Source organism: Ovis canadensis, chromosome 1 (genome assembly GCF_042477335.2).
Source record: "Ovis canadensis isolate MfBH-ARS-UI-01 breed Bighorn chromosome 1, ARS-UI_OviCan_v2, whole genome shotgun sequence".
Taxonomy (NCBI): Eukaryota; Metazoa; Chordata; class Mammalia; order Artiodactyla; family Bovidae; genus Ovis; species Ovis canadensis.
In genome coordinates this window covers 100,833,242-100,848,300 of record NC_091245.1, presented here as the reverse complement: position 1 = coordinate 100,848,300, position 15,059 = coordinate 100,833,242, and the positions used below count along the sequence as shown (strand labels likewise).

At 44.0% G+C, this 15,059-nt stretch overlaps 2 protein-coding genes across 5 annotated transcripts in view; one reads left to right on the top strand and one right to left on the bottom strand.

Moving 5' to 3' along the window:
- The first annotated feature begins 269 nt into the window (after nt 1-269).
- LOC138447439 (myomegalin-like) overlaps nt 270-15,059 on the top strand; it is a 66,223-nt gene continuing 51,433 nt past the window's right edge. The window contains exon 1 of one of the 3 annotated variants that reach the window (XM_069603328.1): nt 270-735. The gene's annotated coding sequence lies outside the window, so the exon portion shown is untranslated. The remainder of the gene's footprint in view (nt 736-15,059) is intronic. The other 2 variants (XM_069603319.1, XM_069603339.1) reach the window with 2 other exon arrangements.
- FCGR1A (Fc gamma receptor Ia) overlaps nt 12,984-15,059 on the bottom strand; it is a 34,690-nt gene continuing 32,614 nt past the window's right edge. For both annotated transcript variants that reach the window (XM_069603298.1, XM_069603306.1), the window contains exons 5-6: nt 14,254-14,538; nt 12,984-13,452 (exon numbers count right to left, since the gene is read on the bottom strand). In XM_069603298.1, coding sequence (XP_069459399.1) covers nt 13,247-13,452; nt 14,254-14,538 — 491 coding nt within the window. In that variant the 3' untranslated portion in view covers nt 12,984-13,246. The remainder of the gene's footprint in view (nt 13,453-14,253; nt 14,539-15,059) is intronic.

The window sequence follows — 15,059 nt, the reverse complement described above, 5'->3', positions numbered from 1 at the left end:
GAGAAGCTCCACAGTTCCCAAAAGTATTTCAGAGCAGGCTGTGAAGAGCCTGGGGGCTCCCTGCACAGCAGCCTGCACACTCTGCCGGCCGAGGGTCCCTTCCTGGCTCTTGATGGTGAAGGAGCCAGCAGGGAAGTCATCAGTGCTCTACTGGACAGCCGCCTCGTCCTCTCCACTTGCTCCCTCCCTGCTGCTGCCGCCGATTCCAGCCGCCTTTTTCTTTAGGTCTCGCCCAGATGGCTAGCGCTCCTCCCCTTCCGGTGACCCCCGGACCAGGTTTCAGCCGAGGCCGTGGCCCCCGGCAAACTCCTGAGTTCCCCGCGCCTCCTGGCAACCACCGCGCCAGACGGCGGCCGAGAGTGTAACCGCAACAGGCGGCCCGGGGTTGGCGCCGCCGCCGCCGCCGCCGCCGGGCCCAACAGCAGGACAAGGCAGTCCCTGTCCGTCGACCCGACCAGAGCTGATTTTTTGCACTTGCTGGCTCTGGGGAAGCAAATATTTGTCATGAGATTTTGAGGAGAGGTTGCAGAAAGCGTGCACCCTGCCAGCCTCTGCGCCGCCGGATCCTCGAGCCCCGGCCCCAGTCTCTGGCGAGCTAAGGTCGCAATGTGCACAGGAGATCACAGGATGGCGCCAGCGGTCTTCCGAGGGATACCGTCGGAGCACGAAGACTCCTCCTCGTCAGTCCCAGAGCTACCGCTTTGGTCTGACCTTCGGGTAGCCCGGTTCTAGCAAGTAAGTGTGGAGCTAAAAAAAAGTGTTTTAATGACCGTTAGTGTAGCAGTTTTACCGTGGAATCTACTAACACCAGTTAGAAACAAATGATTGCAGATTTGCAACCGAGTGAAAATATGAATATGGATTTACAGTATCTAGTACTGTGATCGAAATCGCACATCCATGTGCCCCATGCACAGTGAGACGCATCAATACTAAACATGAGTCTGGAACAGAGAAGGGTTTATTACAGATTCATACAAGCAGATGAGTGGCTCATGTCCTAAGAACCGCAAAGTTACTGAAAGCTGTCAGCACGTCCCTTTAAAAGGAAAAGGTGAGGGATGGGCATGGTAGCTGTTGCAGACTTCTGGGTGTCCTATCCTTTGTTCTCGAGGTCAGGTCATGGTCAGGTAACGATGTTCCTGAAAATCTCTACCAGATGAATGTTATTCTCTGTCCTGACGAGAAAGGGCAAAGTCCCAAGGCACAACTTTTACCCTCCAAGGTCCCAGTCCTGGCTAGGAGGAGGCAGATCTCAGTTGGCAGCTCCTTCGGGGCCAGGTTCCCATATCCTGCCCAGCTGTCATCCCTGAGGGAGCCAGGCATCCAAGCCAAGTGGCCCTCAGTCTCCTCAGGCCATCCAAATGGGGAGACCAGGTCTCACAGACTGTGACGCATACAGACGACTGCTGCTAGTGAGTCACAGAGACAGGGAGAGGTTCACTGCTTCTCAAAGTCTGGGCCCCAGCTAATGGAGGGCCTTGCTCCCTGGGCTCTCCAGCTCATCTGCTGGTCCAAGGCTGGGTAAACTGGAGGGCCTCCAGGAGAAGGCCTGCATCTGCCTCTTACCTCACTCTCTACCTGATGACCACCACACCATGGACCCTTGACTGAATCACTTCCCCAGTCGTCCCTCATTGACAGTTACCCTTGGGCAGGACAGCTGGTTGCTTGTGGGCAGGGCCCATGCTTGAGGCACTGAGCAATGGCTGAACAAGACCTGTTGCCTAGTAACAGGGTGCAGAGTAATGAGGCACAGCAATACTACCTGCTAAGGGCTGTGCTCATCCTGCTCTGTTGCAATTACCCCCTTTTCTTTGATAATCCTTAATCTTGAGGATAACATGTGGATATGTCAGGAGGAAGCCACTGAAGTGCAGTGCTGAAGCTGATGGTGATCTCCTTAGGAAATTGATCTAATCCTTAGGAATGACTGCCCTTCTAAAGTAAAAAGACCAGCATCTGATGTCAAGTTTGCAATTCTAAACATACCATGCTGTTAGTCACTGCAAGATTGATTCCTAGTCCATATTTGTCTTTTTTCTATTATAAATATTATAAATGCAAAAAATGGGAAAGAAGAAAACAAAATCATTTACCACTCAAAGTCAGCATTAAGATGTGGAGAATTTCCCTCTTGTCATTTTTCTGTGCACATTGTAGCATACTTATGTTTGTGTATTATATGTGTTATGCTCCGAGCCCGTATCTCCGAACCGACGGAGAGAGCAAGTCCACCACAGTAATGCAAAAGCAAGTAGGGAGTTTGTTTATTCCTAGCGCGCTAGGGCCCAAGTCTCATCCCACACAAGGGAATCCGACAAGAGCCCCGAACAAAGGAGTATGGCGGCTTATATACAGGCAGTTCTTTGTCTCAGTTACAGGAGTAGCTGGCCTTACGTGATTGGCCAGGCAGGATGAGCGCATATCCTGTCTCTTTCTGGTAAACATGACTCAGGTCCTAGAGCCCGTCGTTTGGTCCCTAACAATATGTAAAGATTTTACAGTCTGTTTTTTTTTTTTTTTCAGTTTAAAGTGATAGTATAGTATTTCTCCATTTTTTTTTGCACGTTATCCACATATATTAGCAAAATCCATTTACCTAAGTTTAATCTAATTTCAGCCTGACCATGCATAAAACTCATGTGTTTTTACTCAGCACATATATCCTACTTTCCTATTATATACTGATAATTTTTTTGTTTATTCTTAGTAGCTTTAATTACACATTTAGATCAGAATACTCAACTCTTAAACACCTTAATTTTTAGTGAAACCAAGAGGCAAGTAATTGTGAACTGTTTGTCATACCAGCATTTTCTGATTGGAAACTTATGGACTGTAGCCCTCCAGGCAAGAATACTAGGGTGAGTTTCCATGCCCTCCTCCAGGGGATCTTCCCAACCCAGGGATCAAACCCAAGTCTTCCACATTGCAGGCAGTTTCTTTACTGTCTTATTTGACCTCTAATAAATCTAGGTACATTTAGCAAAACAACATACTTAAGCTAGCTTCAATACCAGGTATCAATTCAGTACTGAATATTTTTCCCAGATCATGATGATTTGAAATTCATTTTGGCCAAGTTTCTAAATATTAGGAAGTATTTTATTTGTAAGTGCTTACTTTTGAGTCAGTTAAATAAAGATCATTTACAAATTAACTCAGAAGTATTATAACCAAAAAAATGGTCCAGTTCTGGAGAATGCAGCTGAATAAGCTGTATTCAGGAAACAAATTTGAGTTTCCTGTAGCCGGCACACTTACACACAAAAGAAACACAAACACATACAAAGAACAAAAATGTAATCCCTGCAGGACAAAAACAAAAGGGTGAAGTTCAACAACTTCCTCAACTTTTTCAAACCAAGATTCCTCTTATTAATAACAAACAACATGCAAATTGAAAGACAGGAGATCATGACTACATGTGTCACGGCAATTCACCCGACAAACACAAAACCAGAAATAACAGTAGGAATAAGTTAACTTTACTTAGTTAACTTCATGCTTTCTGCTAGAAGTATTTTTTATTTTCTCAGTGTCAGAATTCTGAAAAAAATATTTCATCAAGCCAGCTTTCTCCAACTGCATATACAAAAAAGGGCCAGTTTTGAAATTGAAAAAGTTTCATCTTGACCAAATTTTCCCCTCCTCCAGAGTCTAAAGAATATAGTGGCCATGCAGTGTAAAAAAAAATCTTTTTTTTTAACCCTGGGGGGGGGGGGCACTATAAGATGAACTAGAGCTCTGATTATTATCAAATGCCAGGTGTTATCAAATACCAAACAAACAAATGCAGTGCAAAATGGTCTCTAAGATTCACAGTTCCCTAGCACCACAAAAATGAGACTTCCACCCATTGCAAAGGGAATATCCCAACCAATGTTCCACCACAGGCGAAACCCAGCTCAATAGGGAAGGAAACCTGGTGTCATCACATGCTAGCTGCATTATTCAAAGACATCTCAACTAACCAGTGAAAATCTTGAATCACAAACATATAATATGCAAATAACAAACGTGGTCCCACGCACAGAAGGACAAACCAGAGTGGCCCACCCCAAAATGATACATACAGAAACACAAACAACAAAGAAGCTACAGTCACACAGACAGATAATTAGAGAAAGTGAGTCTAAAATTCCACTTCCACTACCAGAGGTCTCCAGAGTAGCCCAGCTCTCAAAAGAGAACAGACCCAAAATGGCTCACTTTCTGCAAAGGAAATAGCCCAAATGGAGTGGATAGAATTCCTAGCTTGTGCAAACTTGAGTGACTTACTTCAGGCGACACCAAATGTGGACCATAGCTCTGGATGTTTCTTTGCTCCAAACAGCCTTGTGCCTTGGGGCAGCTGCAGCCTGTAAGGGAGAGTCCCTTCCATTTCCCCAGAGCAAAATGAACTCCAGCAGCTGCTGGGTACTTGGGAAGGGGCTGCCCCTGGCCAGGGTCAAACTGCCATGGGCACAGACGTCCTGCCCCAGTCACCATAAATTGTTACTGAAATCTCATATCCATGTGCCCGATGCACAGTGAGGCCCATCAGTACTAAACATGAGTCTGGAACAGAGAAGGGTTTAAAATACCAGTTTGCCTTCAACTTCTCTAATGGCTCAGTGGTAAAGAATCCACCTGCAATGCAGGAGACCAGGGTTCAATCCCTGGTTGGGAAGGTCCCCTGGAGAAGTGCAGGGCAGCCCACTCCAGAATTCTTGCCTGGAGAATCCCATGGACAGAGGAGCCTGGTGGGCTGCAGTCCATGGGGTTGCAGAATTGCACACGACTGGGGACATGCTACACACTTGTTTTACTTGAAGATGTAATGTTGAATCTGTTAGAAGTGAAAGACTTCAAGTATTTAAAATCATGCCGCCTGTTCAGCTAAGAAACAAGACTGAGTCATGATGAATGAAGATCAACCCCTTCCCTTTACTGAGATGATGCAGGGAGACATGGCTCTTTCGAAATTAGCTGGTATTTCCCAGCATGCTTTTGGCGTAGCTTGAATACTCTGTGATTGCATTTATGCTGTTGTCACAGTATTTCCAGCTCCTTGTTTTTGCTTACTTTAGGATTTCACATCCTCTTTGTGGTTGGGTGTAATGCAAAGTTCTGACCCAAGCATTGGAAGTTGAAGTGTTGGTTGTGACTTCTGGGCTAGAGTGTTTAATCCCTGGTTTGAGATGTTCCAGAACTCTTTTTCATTCTGGCACAAACAACTGGCCTTCTCCCTCCCTCTCAGTTGACCCTAGAGTAAATATGAACAACAAAACTTTATTGGTGTAAGGTGCTGGGATTTGGGAGTTGTTTAAACCCCCAAACAACGTGTTACAGATTCGAATGCAGCCTAATTCATAGATGAATAGATTAGGTATAGGCTGTGCATGTTTGTTGTCCTAGATGAGATAATTTGCTGTTGTTATCAGGTAGTAAAGAATTCATCTGCCAGTGCAGGAGATGCGAGAGATTTGGGTTTCATCTCCGAGTTTGGGAAGATCCCCTAGGGTAGGAAATGGCAACCCACTCCAGTATTCTTGCCTGGAAAACTCTGTGGACAGAGGAGCCTAGTGGATTACAGTCCATGGGGTCACAGAGTCAGACACAACTGAGTGACTGAGCATGCACAAGGTTATTATCAAATATTTCTTACTTGCGCTTTCTTTGCCTTGCTCTCAGAGGATTTTTGCCGCAAGCCAAGCTTTTTTTTTTTTTTAATAATAATGCAAGGAAGCAAGATCTTCAAATAACAATTGTTGTGAAATCTGCCCTACCTCTCTACAGTATACTAGGATTCAAAACATCTCAACATGGGCTAACAGTGGTTTTTGAATATCTGACTTGGCACCTAACTGCCATAAGTATAAGACAGAGAAAGATGAAAATTATCTCTGGTTTGTATAATAGTTCTTTTGTCTCTTTGGTACACTTGGAGATTTTTTTTTAAATCCCTGGGGTAGTGTATCATGATTTGGGATGGGTGAGAGCTACCCATCTTTCACCCGCTTTTCTTTTGTAAACTAGGAGAAGGATGAGTGGGAAAGAAGAGCTTTAAAAGGATGAACCAGCTTCAGCATTTACAGCAGGCATGTTCTTAGGCTGCACAAATGTAATGAAAGGGTGCATATAGAAATTGATGATTTCCATCAATTTTCCGTCAAGGGATGAGTCTCTTAAACTATCATTGCCAAGGTACCTGTTAGGACATCTTTATATATCCCTGTGAGTTCGTACAGCCTTCGAGGACACCTATGCTGGTGAGTGAAGCAATCCATGTGTGTGACGATAGGGAGTGGTGGTGACTGTAGAATGAAATGCTGTACAGTGCTTGTTTTACCAGTATTAAATAAAATCATATTGAGCCATTTGTTGATTCTGCAAATAAAATTAGTAGGCTTACATTTCTTTTTAATTAATTTATTTTTGGCTGCACTGGGTCTTCGTTGCTTTGCAAGGGCTTTCTCTAATTGTGGTGAGTAGGGGCTACTCTTCCATACGGTGCGAAAGCTTCTCATTGTGGTGGCTTTTCTTGTTGCAGGGCACAGGCTTTAGGTGCACGGGTTTCAGTTGTTGCAGCCCGTTAGCTCATTAGTTGCGGCTCCTGGGCTCTAGAGCATAAGCTCAATAATCGTGGCACTGGGGTTTAGTTGCTCCGCAGCATGTAGAATCCATGACCAGGGATCGAACCCATGTCCCCTCCATTGGCAGGAGGATTCTTATCCACTGCTCCACCAGGGAAGTCCCCAGGCTTGCATTTTGCATCTAATATTAACTAGTGAAATTCTAAACCCTGACTTTAAAATGCAAGCCTGTGTAACTCATAAAAGTATAATCAGAAAAAAAAATGAAAATATTCTCTTGCTTACAGCTAGAGGGAGAGACATTTTTGCTTCATAGGACAGCTCAAAAAATTCCATTTGAGAAGGTGTTAAACCAAGAACATTCACAGGAATATCAAGCTTATTCTCCTATCCAAAATGGAGGTCTTGTGCAATTATTTTTAATATTTTGTTCTCTGTTACAAGAAGTGTGTCCCTAAACATGTTATTTGAATATCTTATGAGACTCCAGAGGCTTTACAATTGTTGTAGTGACTTACAAACTGCTCAGGTTGGACTTTCTGGAAGCAGAGGCTGAGACAGTGTTTGGGGTAAAGTAAAGTGAAGTTGCTCAGTTGTGTCCAACTCTTTGCAACCCCATGGACTGTAGCCTACCAGGCTTCCTCCTTCCATGGGATTTTCCAGGGAATAGTACTGGAGTGGGGTGCCATTTCCTTCTCCAGGGGATCTTCCCAACCCAGGGATCAAACCTGGGTCTCCCGCATTGTAGACAGATGCTTTACCATCTGAGCCACCAACAAGATGATTATTAGGGATGAACCCTTATGAAAGGAAGAATGAGGACATAAGATTGGGCAGAAGAGGAAATCAGATTGCAGTGTTGGCTTTGATGAACCCTCCAAGGAGCTCTGGAGCAAGTGCTGCTCCTAATAAGTTATTTGAAAAAGGCCAGGTGCAAAGGTGTATATTATGCCAACATTTGCTTACAAAGGGAGATAGAGGAAAGGATGCCTTCTTTCATTTGCCTATGAAAGCATGAAAATCTCTGAGATGACAGAAAACAACCAATAGAAATTATCTTTGGAAAGGACATTAGAAGGTGCTATGGACTGAGTGTTCATGTTTCTTCCCAAATTCATATGTTGAAATCTAATTCCCAACATGATGCATGGTATTAGGAGGTGAGGGGTGTTAGGCCATGGTATTAGGCCATGGGTGGTATTAGGGGTGTTAGGCCGATGGTATTAGGCCAGGGGTGAGGGGTGATTGGGTCATGATGGTGGAGTCCTCATGGGTGGTTATTAGTGCCCTTAGGAAAGAGACCCCAGACAGCTCCCTCACCCCTCTGCATATGAGGACACAGAAAGAAGATAGTCATCTATAGATCAGGATTTGGGCTCTTCAGTTCAGTTCAGTTCAGTCATTCAGTCGTGTCTGACTCTTTTCGACCCCATGAACCACAGCATGCCAGGCCTCCCTGTCCATCACCAACTCCCAGAGTCCACGCAAACCCATGTCCATCCAGTTGATGATGCCATCCAACCATCTCATCCTCTGTCGTCCCCTTCTCCTCCTGCCCTCAATCTTTCCCAGCATCAGGGTCTTTTGAAATGAGTCAGCTCTTCACATCAGGTGGCCAAAGTATTGGAGTTTCAGCTTCAACAGTAGTCCTTCCAGTGAACACCCAGGACTGATCTCCTTTAGGATGGACTGGTTGGATCTCCTTGCTGTCCAGGGGACTCTCAAGAGTCTTCTCCAACACCACAGTTCAAAAGTATCAATTCATCGGTGCTCAGCTTTCTTTATAGTCCAACTCTTACATCCATACATGACTACTTGATAAACCATAGCCTTGACTAGATGGACCTTTGTTGGCAAAGTAATGTCTCTGCTTTTGAATATGCTATCTAGGTTGGTCATAACTTTTCTTCCAAGGAGTAAGCACCTTTTAATTTCATGGTTGCCGTCACCATCTGCAGTGATTTTGGAGCCCCCCAAAAAAGGTCTGCCTCTGTTTCCCCATCTGCCATGAAGTGATGGGATCGGATGCCATGATCTTAGTTTTCTGAATGTCGAGCTTTAAGCCAAGTTTTTCACTCTCCTCTTTCACCTTCATCAGAGGCTCTTTAGTTCTTCTTCACTTTCTGCCATAAGGGTGGTGGCATCTGCATATCTGAGGTTATTAATATTTCTCCCGGAAATCTTGATTCCAGCTTGTGCTTCCTCCAGCCCAGCGTTTCTCATGATGTACTCTGCCTATAAGTTAAATAAGCAGGGTGACACTATATAGCCTTGACGTATTCCTTTTCCTATTTGGAACCAGTCTGTTGTTCCATGTCCAGTTCTGACTGTTGCTTCCTGACCTGCGTACAGGTTTCTCAAGAGGCAGGTCAGGTGGTCTGGTATTTTCATATCTTTCAGAATTTTCCACAGTTTATTGTGATCCACACAGTGAAAGGCTTTGGCATAGTCAATAAAGCAGAAATAGATGTTTTTCTGGAACTCTCTTGCTTTTTCGATGATCCAGCAGATGTTGGCAATTTGATCTCTGGTTCATTTGCCTTTTCTAAAATCAGTTTGAACATCTGAAAGTTCACAGTTCACATACTGCTGAAGCCTGGCTTGGAGAATTTTAAGCATTACTTTACTAGCGTGTGAGATGAGTACAGTTGTGCTGTAGTTTGAGCATTCTTTGGCATTGCCTTTCTTTGGAATTGGAATGAAAACTGACGTTTTCCAGTCCTGTGGCCACTGCTGAATTTTCCAAATTTGCTGGCATATTGAGTGCAGCACTTTCACAGCATCATCTTTCAGGATTTGAGATAGCTCAACTGGAATTCCATCACCTCCACTAGCTTTGTTCGTAGTGATGCTTTCTAAGGCCTACTTGACTTCACATTCCAGGATGTCTGGCTCTAGGTGAGTGATCACACCATAGTGATTATCTGGGTCGTGAAGATCTTTTTTGTACAGATCTGTATTCTTGCCACCTCTTCTTAATATCTTCTGCTTCTGTTCAGTTCAGTTCAGTTACTTAGTCGTGTCCAACTCTGCGACCCCATGAATCGCAGCATGCCAGGCCTCCCTGTCCATCACCAATTCCCTGAGTTCACTCAAACTTACGTCCATGGAGTCGGTGATGCCATCCAGCCATCTTATCCTCTGTCGTCCCCTTTTCCTCCTGCCCCCAATCCCTCCCAGCATCAGTCTTTTCCAGTGAGTCAACTCTTTGCATGAGGTGGCCAAAGTACTGGAGTTTCAGCTTTGGCATCATTCCTTCCAAAGAGCACCCAGGGCTGATCTCCTTCAGAATGGACTGGTTGGATCTCCTTGCAGTCCAAGGGACTCTCAAGAGTCTTCTTCAACACCACAGTTTCTGTTAGGTCCCTACCATTTCTGTCCTTTATTGAGCCCATCCTTGCATGAAATGTTCCTTTGGTATCTCTAATTTTCTTGAAGAAATCTCTAGTCTTTCCCATTCTATTGTTTTCCTCTACTTCTTTGCATTGATCACTGAGGAAGGCTTTCTTATCTCTCCTTGCTATTCTTTGGAACTCTGCATTCAAATGGGTATATCTTTTCTCCTGTGCCTTTCACTTTTTGTCTTTTCACAGCTATTTGTAAGGCCTCCTCAGACAGCCATTTTGCTTTTTTGCATTTCTTTTTCTTGGGGGTGGTCTTGATTCTTGTCTCCTTGTTCAGTGTTATGAACCTCCATCCATAGTTCATCACGCAGTCTATCACGTCTAGTCCCTTTAATCTATTTCTCACTTCCACTGTATAATCGTAAGGGATTTGATTTATGTCATACTGAGTGGTCTATTGGTTTTCTCCACTTTCTTCAATTTCAGTCTAAATTTAGCAGTAAGGAATTCATGATCCAAGCCACAGTCAGCTCCCGGTCTTGTTTTTGTTGACTGTGTAGAGCTTCTCCATCTTTGGCTGCAAAGAATATAATCAATCTGATTTCAGTGTCGACCATCCATCTGTAAGCACCTTGATCTTGGATTTCCCAGCCTCCTGATCTATGAAAAATAAATTCTGCTGTCTACACGCGACCCAGCCTATGGTATTCTTTTATAATAGCACAAACAGACTAAGACAAAGGGCTTGGAGTCTGAGATGGGAAGAGATTTTTGTACATTTTGGATTTGAGTATATATTCAAAAACAAAAAAAAATTATTACAAATAGATAATGTGATACTAAATATTCAATAAGTAGTCTTAGCTATTCTGAAAAAAGCATTGGGTTAAAAACCTGTAAAACTTTGATTTGTCCTGATGATATTAAGTTCTGAAAGATTTAAGTAAAATTACTAGAATTTTTCTTCTTATAGGTGGTAAAAGACCACTTAGGTTTGTTTACCAAGATACATCTGATTATAAATCTTGAATATGTATCCATGCATTAAGTTATTATTAGTTGACAAGATGGTGGCCAATGAATTTGTTGCACATAATCTGGAGCCTAAACTTAGTTTTCAATACACTTTCTGAAGGAAATTGATAAAACATACTTCCTATATCCTCCAGTAAGTAAAAGCTAATGACAGCTTTTACAAAAGCACTTCTGGGTGTTCCTGCATGCTAATTCCCACAGCAGAGGAGCCTTTAAGAATCAGAGGCATTTTGGAGAACTGCCTGCGGGAAACGTCTCGCGTGTACAGAGGGGCATGAGACAGAGGGGCATGGTGGCGCACAAACCACAGGAAGCAGAATGGCTTCTTTCCAGTGATCAGGCATGCTCCAGAGACTGGAGTCAGCAACCATCTCGTGACTTTTTTCAGCTGTGCCTCTCCCTGCAAACTGAAAACTGGTGTGAAGATTCAAGTTGATGAGTGCATTTCTCTTTATGTCTGAAACAAATTGGATTTAGTGATTCAAAATATGAGACCATGAGGTCAAGTTTCCCTGTGGGTGCCTGTTGATTTGTCTCTAGAGCAGACCTAGAGAATCTTTCACTTTCCTTCCCATGGTTGCCTCGTCCCCCCATACTAAGGCTTTAAGCAAGGGTGGAGGATGGTGAACAAAGAAGGGATCTGGGTCCTTTGGGCCTCTCTCTCCAGTAGGAGCCAGTGATTTCTGTGTGTTTCCACATTGGATGGAATAAAAATAAAGAGGAGTGAGCCCTTAGAGAGACAGGGCAAGTGCTAGGGAGATGGCACTCAACCCCTGTAGAGAAACTATAGGGCTGTACACCCACCTGGAGAAAGAGGGAGGTGGCATCAGACCTCGACCAGACCCAGCACCAAGGCTTGCGGACCAGGCAGGTGTGCCTCCATTTGGGGATCCCAAGAGCCTGTTTCCAGCTATACACTAGAAATGAGGGTACATGGAGGTACAGATTGTTCAGTCAAGAAACTAACTGAATCAGATCCATTTTTTAAGTATACTAAAGTATATGTGAGAAAATACTGTGGCAAAGATACAAGCATGGGGAACTCTGGATAGGAAGCACAAAAGAAAAGCATGGGGAAAAAGGAAGTACTTCCGGATATGTTAACCATGATTGGCTTCATTACAGTTTCCGCCAGGTCTGTATCCATGTCTGCCTCCAATTTTCCGTCCCCAGGGAGCCCTATTCCTGAAATTCCATCCACCTAGTGAGGGTAGAATGTAACTGTCTCCTCTTGAGTGTGACTGTCACTTCCTGCTTCAATTCCCAATTCCTCAGGCTAGAGTCTTCTACAGACAGTCTCTCCAGACAGGGTCTTTGGCCCTCTTTCCTATGGAACTAATTCCCTGCATTCTAATTTCTGTTTCCACAGTCCATAAGACCAAATATGGGTAATCAATAAGGCTCCTATGATGATCTATGACCATTTCTTTTAATACAACTGTTGGAGTTTAAGTATTTCTGTTGAGATGACAATTACTGTACCTTTTTTCTTAACATGAAGGGGAGAAGGACATTCTCATTGTCCACAGACTAAGGAAGCAGGGGGGCTATGGTGCTCTTCCATCTGCTTCAAGTCGCCAAGTCTCTGATCACAGAAAGGTTATGAGAAAACCTCAAAGGAAAGGGCAAAAGTGATACACCCATTTTTCATCGTGAGTTACTTCCTTGTATCTCGTTGAGGTATATGCAATACAGAAAAGTCATCAAGGGACCACCCAGACCCCAAGAAGTATGAACTCTCTCATTCTTAGTCACCCAGATTCATTTGTAGGATATAGTTCTTCCTTTTTTGTTTATACTGTTTCCTCTTGTCTCCCTCATATCCTTCCCCTCTCTTTCTTTATCTTAATCTCTTACATACATACATACTTACTTTTCCACCCTGTCTCTGTAAACAAATTCTTGTTCGTAAATAATAATTTGATAACAATAATTTATTATTTTAATAGGATAATCAGGTTAGACTTGACTTCCAACTTTCAAAAAACTTTTTCTTTAGAGTAAGTCTCACTTCAAATCATCCTTGTTACCAAGTTTTCCACTTTATTTCCACTGAAGTCAACCTCATTTATTTGCTGTATTGAAGAGTTAGGTGCCATGGGAGTCGCAGTTCTCATGTGTGTCAGCGTTTGGGTGTTTGTGCCCCGTGCTTACACAGAGAAGAGGGGAAGGGGCCTCTGGACCTGCGGGCACCCACGGCATGACTGCCGCAGTCCACCCTCTCAAGGCTTCTCCTCGTGTGTCCTTTCTCGCAGTTGTTCTTGTTTCTGACGTTTCCACTTTGTTTTAATTGTCTATGTTTTTGAAGGTAGGAGGTACCTTCTTCCCATGACCAGAGTCCAGAGAGTCCAAATAGATTTCTAAATTCCACATTTTCTTTCTTTGTAGTTCCTTATGTATTACAATACATAAAGCACTGTCCACCAAAAACATTATCCCCACTGCCAGATAGAAAAGAAAATGAAACCAGATAGGGGTTGTTGACTGGAGGCCTGTAACAGAAAACAACAGAGGATAAATGCTATTAAGAAACCAGAGGGATCTGGCTGAGTTATGTTTGGAAGAGAAGGTTGGCTGAGACTTGCTATGTCTGTGCCTGAGGGAGACGCTGGGGCTTTGGGGGGCAGGAAGGAGCTGGTGGTAGCTCGAGCTGGGCTCTGTGGTTTTGGACAGGGGGCTGCTCCTTGAAAGAGCCTAGCTGCCAGGGCCTTGCCAGCGCACTTACTTCCTAGTTTCAGCAACAACTGCTATCTGTGCCATTTAAAGATTAGAATTTAATATGAAGATAAACATTTTCCCCTAAAGAGTCTTTGTTCTGGAGCTCATATTCCCTCTACCTCAACCACAGTTGGGCAGGCAGGTATTCATGTGCAATCCACAAAACCCCCGTCTCACCAATCTACCATGTGAGCTCTCTGAAGTAAAAAACTGTACCCCAGTGTCTTTATATCCCCATACTATAAAATAGATAGGAAGAATTAAATATATTTTTTATTAGATGATTGGTGAAAGAGGGAGGGAAGAAAGGAGGGAGAGAGAGAAGGCAGGAGAGAATACAGAGAAAGGAAAAGAAGGGAGGAAATAAATGGAGGAAGGAAAGAGAAGAAAGAGAAAGGAAAGGAAATTTAAGGAAGTTTATGAGGAGAACAGTGAAGTTTTGAATCAAGAGTGCAAAGCCTGTTCATGGTTTTTTCCTGGGTGGGCTGTGAAAAAAGTGTCCTGAGATCTCAGTCCCAGAGGAGGGAAGGGTATGTCTCCTTGTGTATCAGGCAGTTCCCCTCGTTCCCGCTCACCAAGCACTGGAAGCTCCAGCTCGGGGCTGCGCTTGATAAGATTTCCATCTTCTGTGGCAGCTTCACACCAGTATAGCCCAGGGTCTTCTGTTTTAGCAATGAATGTCTGGTATTCAGAGGATGTGGTCCTGCTCATTAGGGTCTTGTTTCCCACATAGAAGGAGAAGTAAAGCTGCAGACCAGGCTTCTCTGAGGGCAACTTTGTTTCACAGCTCAGGTTGACCAGATTCCCCTCTTGGTGAGGGGATGAGAAGGATGTTCTCAGCACTGGGGCTGGAAATAGCTCTGAAGAAAAAGTTGATAGGGATAGGGTGGCCTGCATCAGTGTCGAGGTTCTTTTGTTTGTTTGTTAACAGAAGATATACTCCCACCCCTTTTGGGAAACCTGCCCCTAGAGAATACATCTATAAGACAGAGTTTCCCCACTTCCAGCAGAGAGGTATTCTTAGGATTTCCTCATAGACATACTTGCAGTTACCAGCTTGACCATATTTTTCTGAGGAGAGTACCTCTACGTAGTTCATGCTTCACTGAATAGCCGTGTCATTTATTATAGGACCCTCTGGTAATGTTTAACCGGGAGTGGACACTGACACCCCAGCCCCCAGCCCATTCAGTGACTAATTACTTGTGTTTCTGACTCAAAAGATAATCTGGAGGGGAATCCCTGGAGATCCAGTGGTTCAGACTCAGTGCTTCCACTGCAGTGGGGGCAGGGTTTGATCCCGGTCAGGGAAGTGAGATCTCTCAAGTTGTGCGATGCAGTCAAAAAGACAGAAAGAGATAATCTGGGACAATAATTTTTT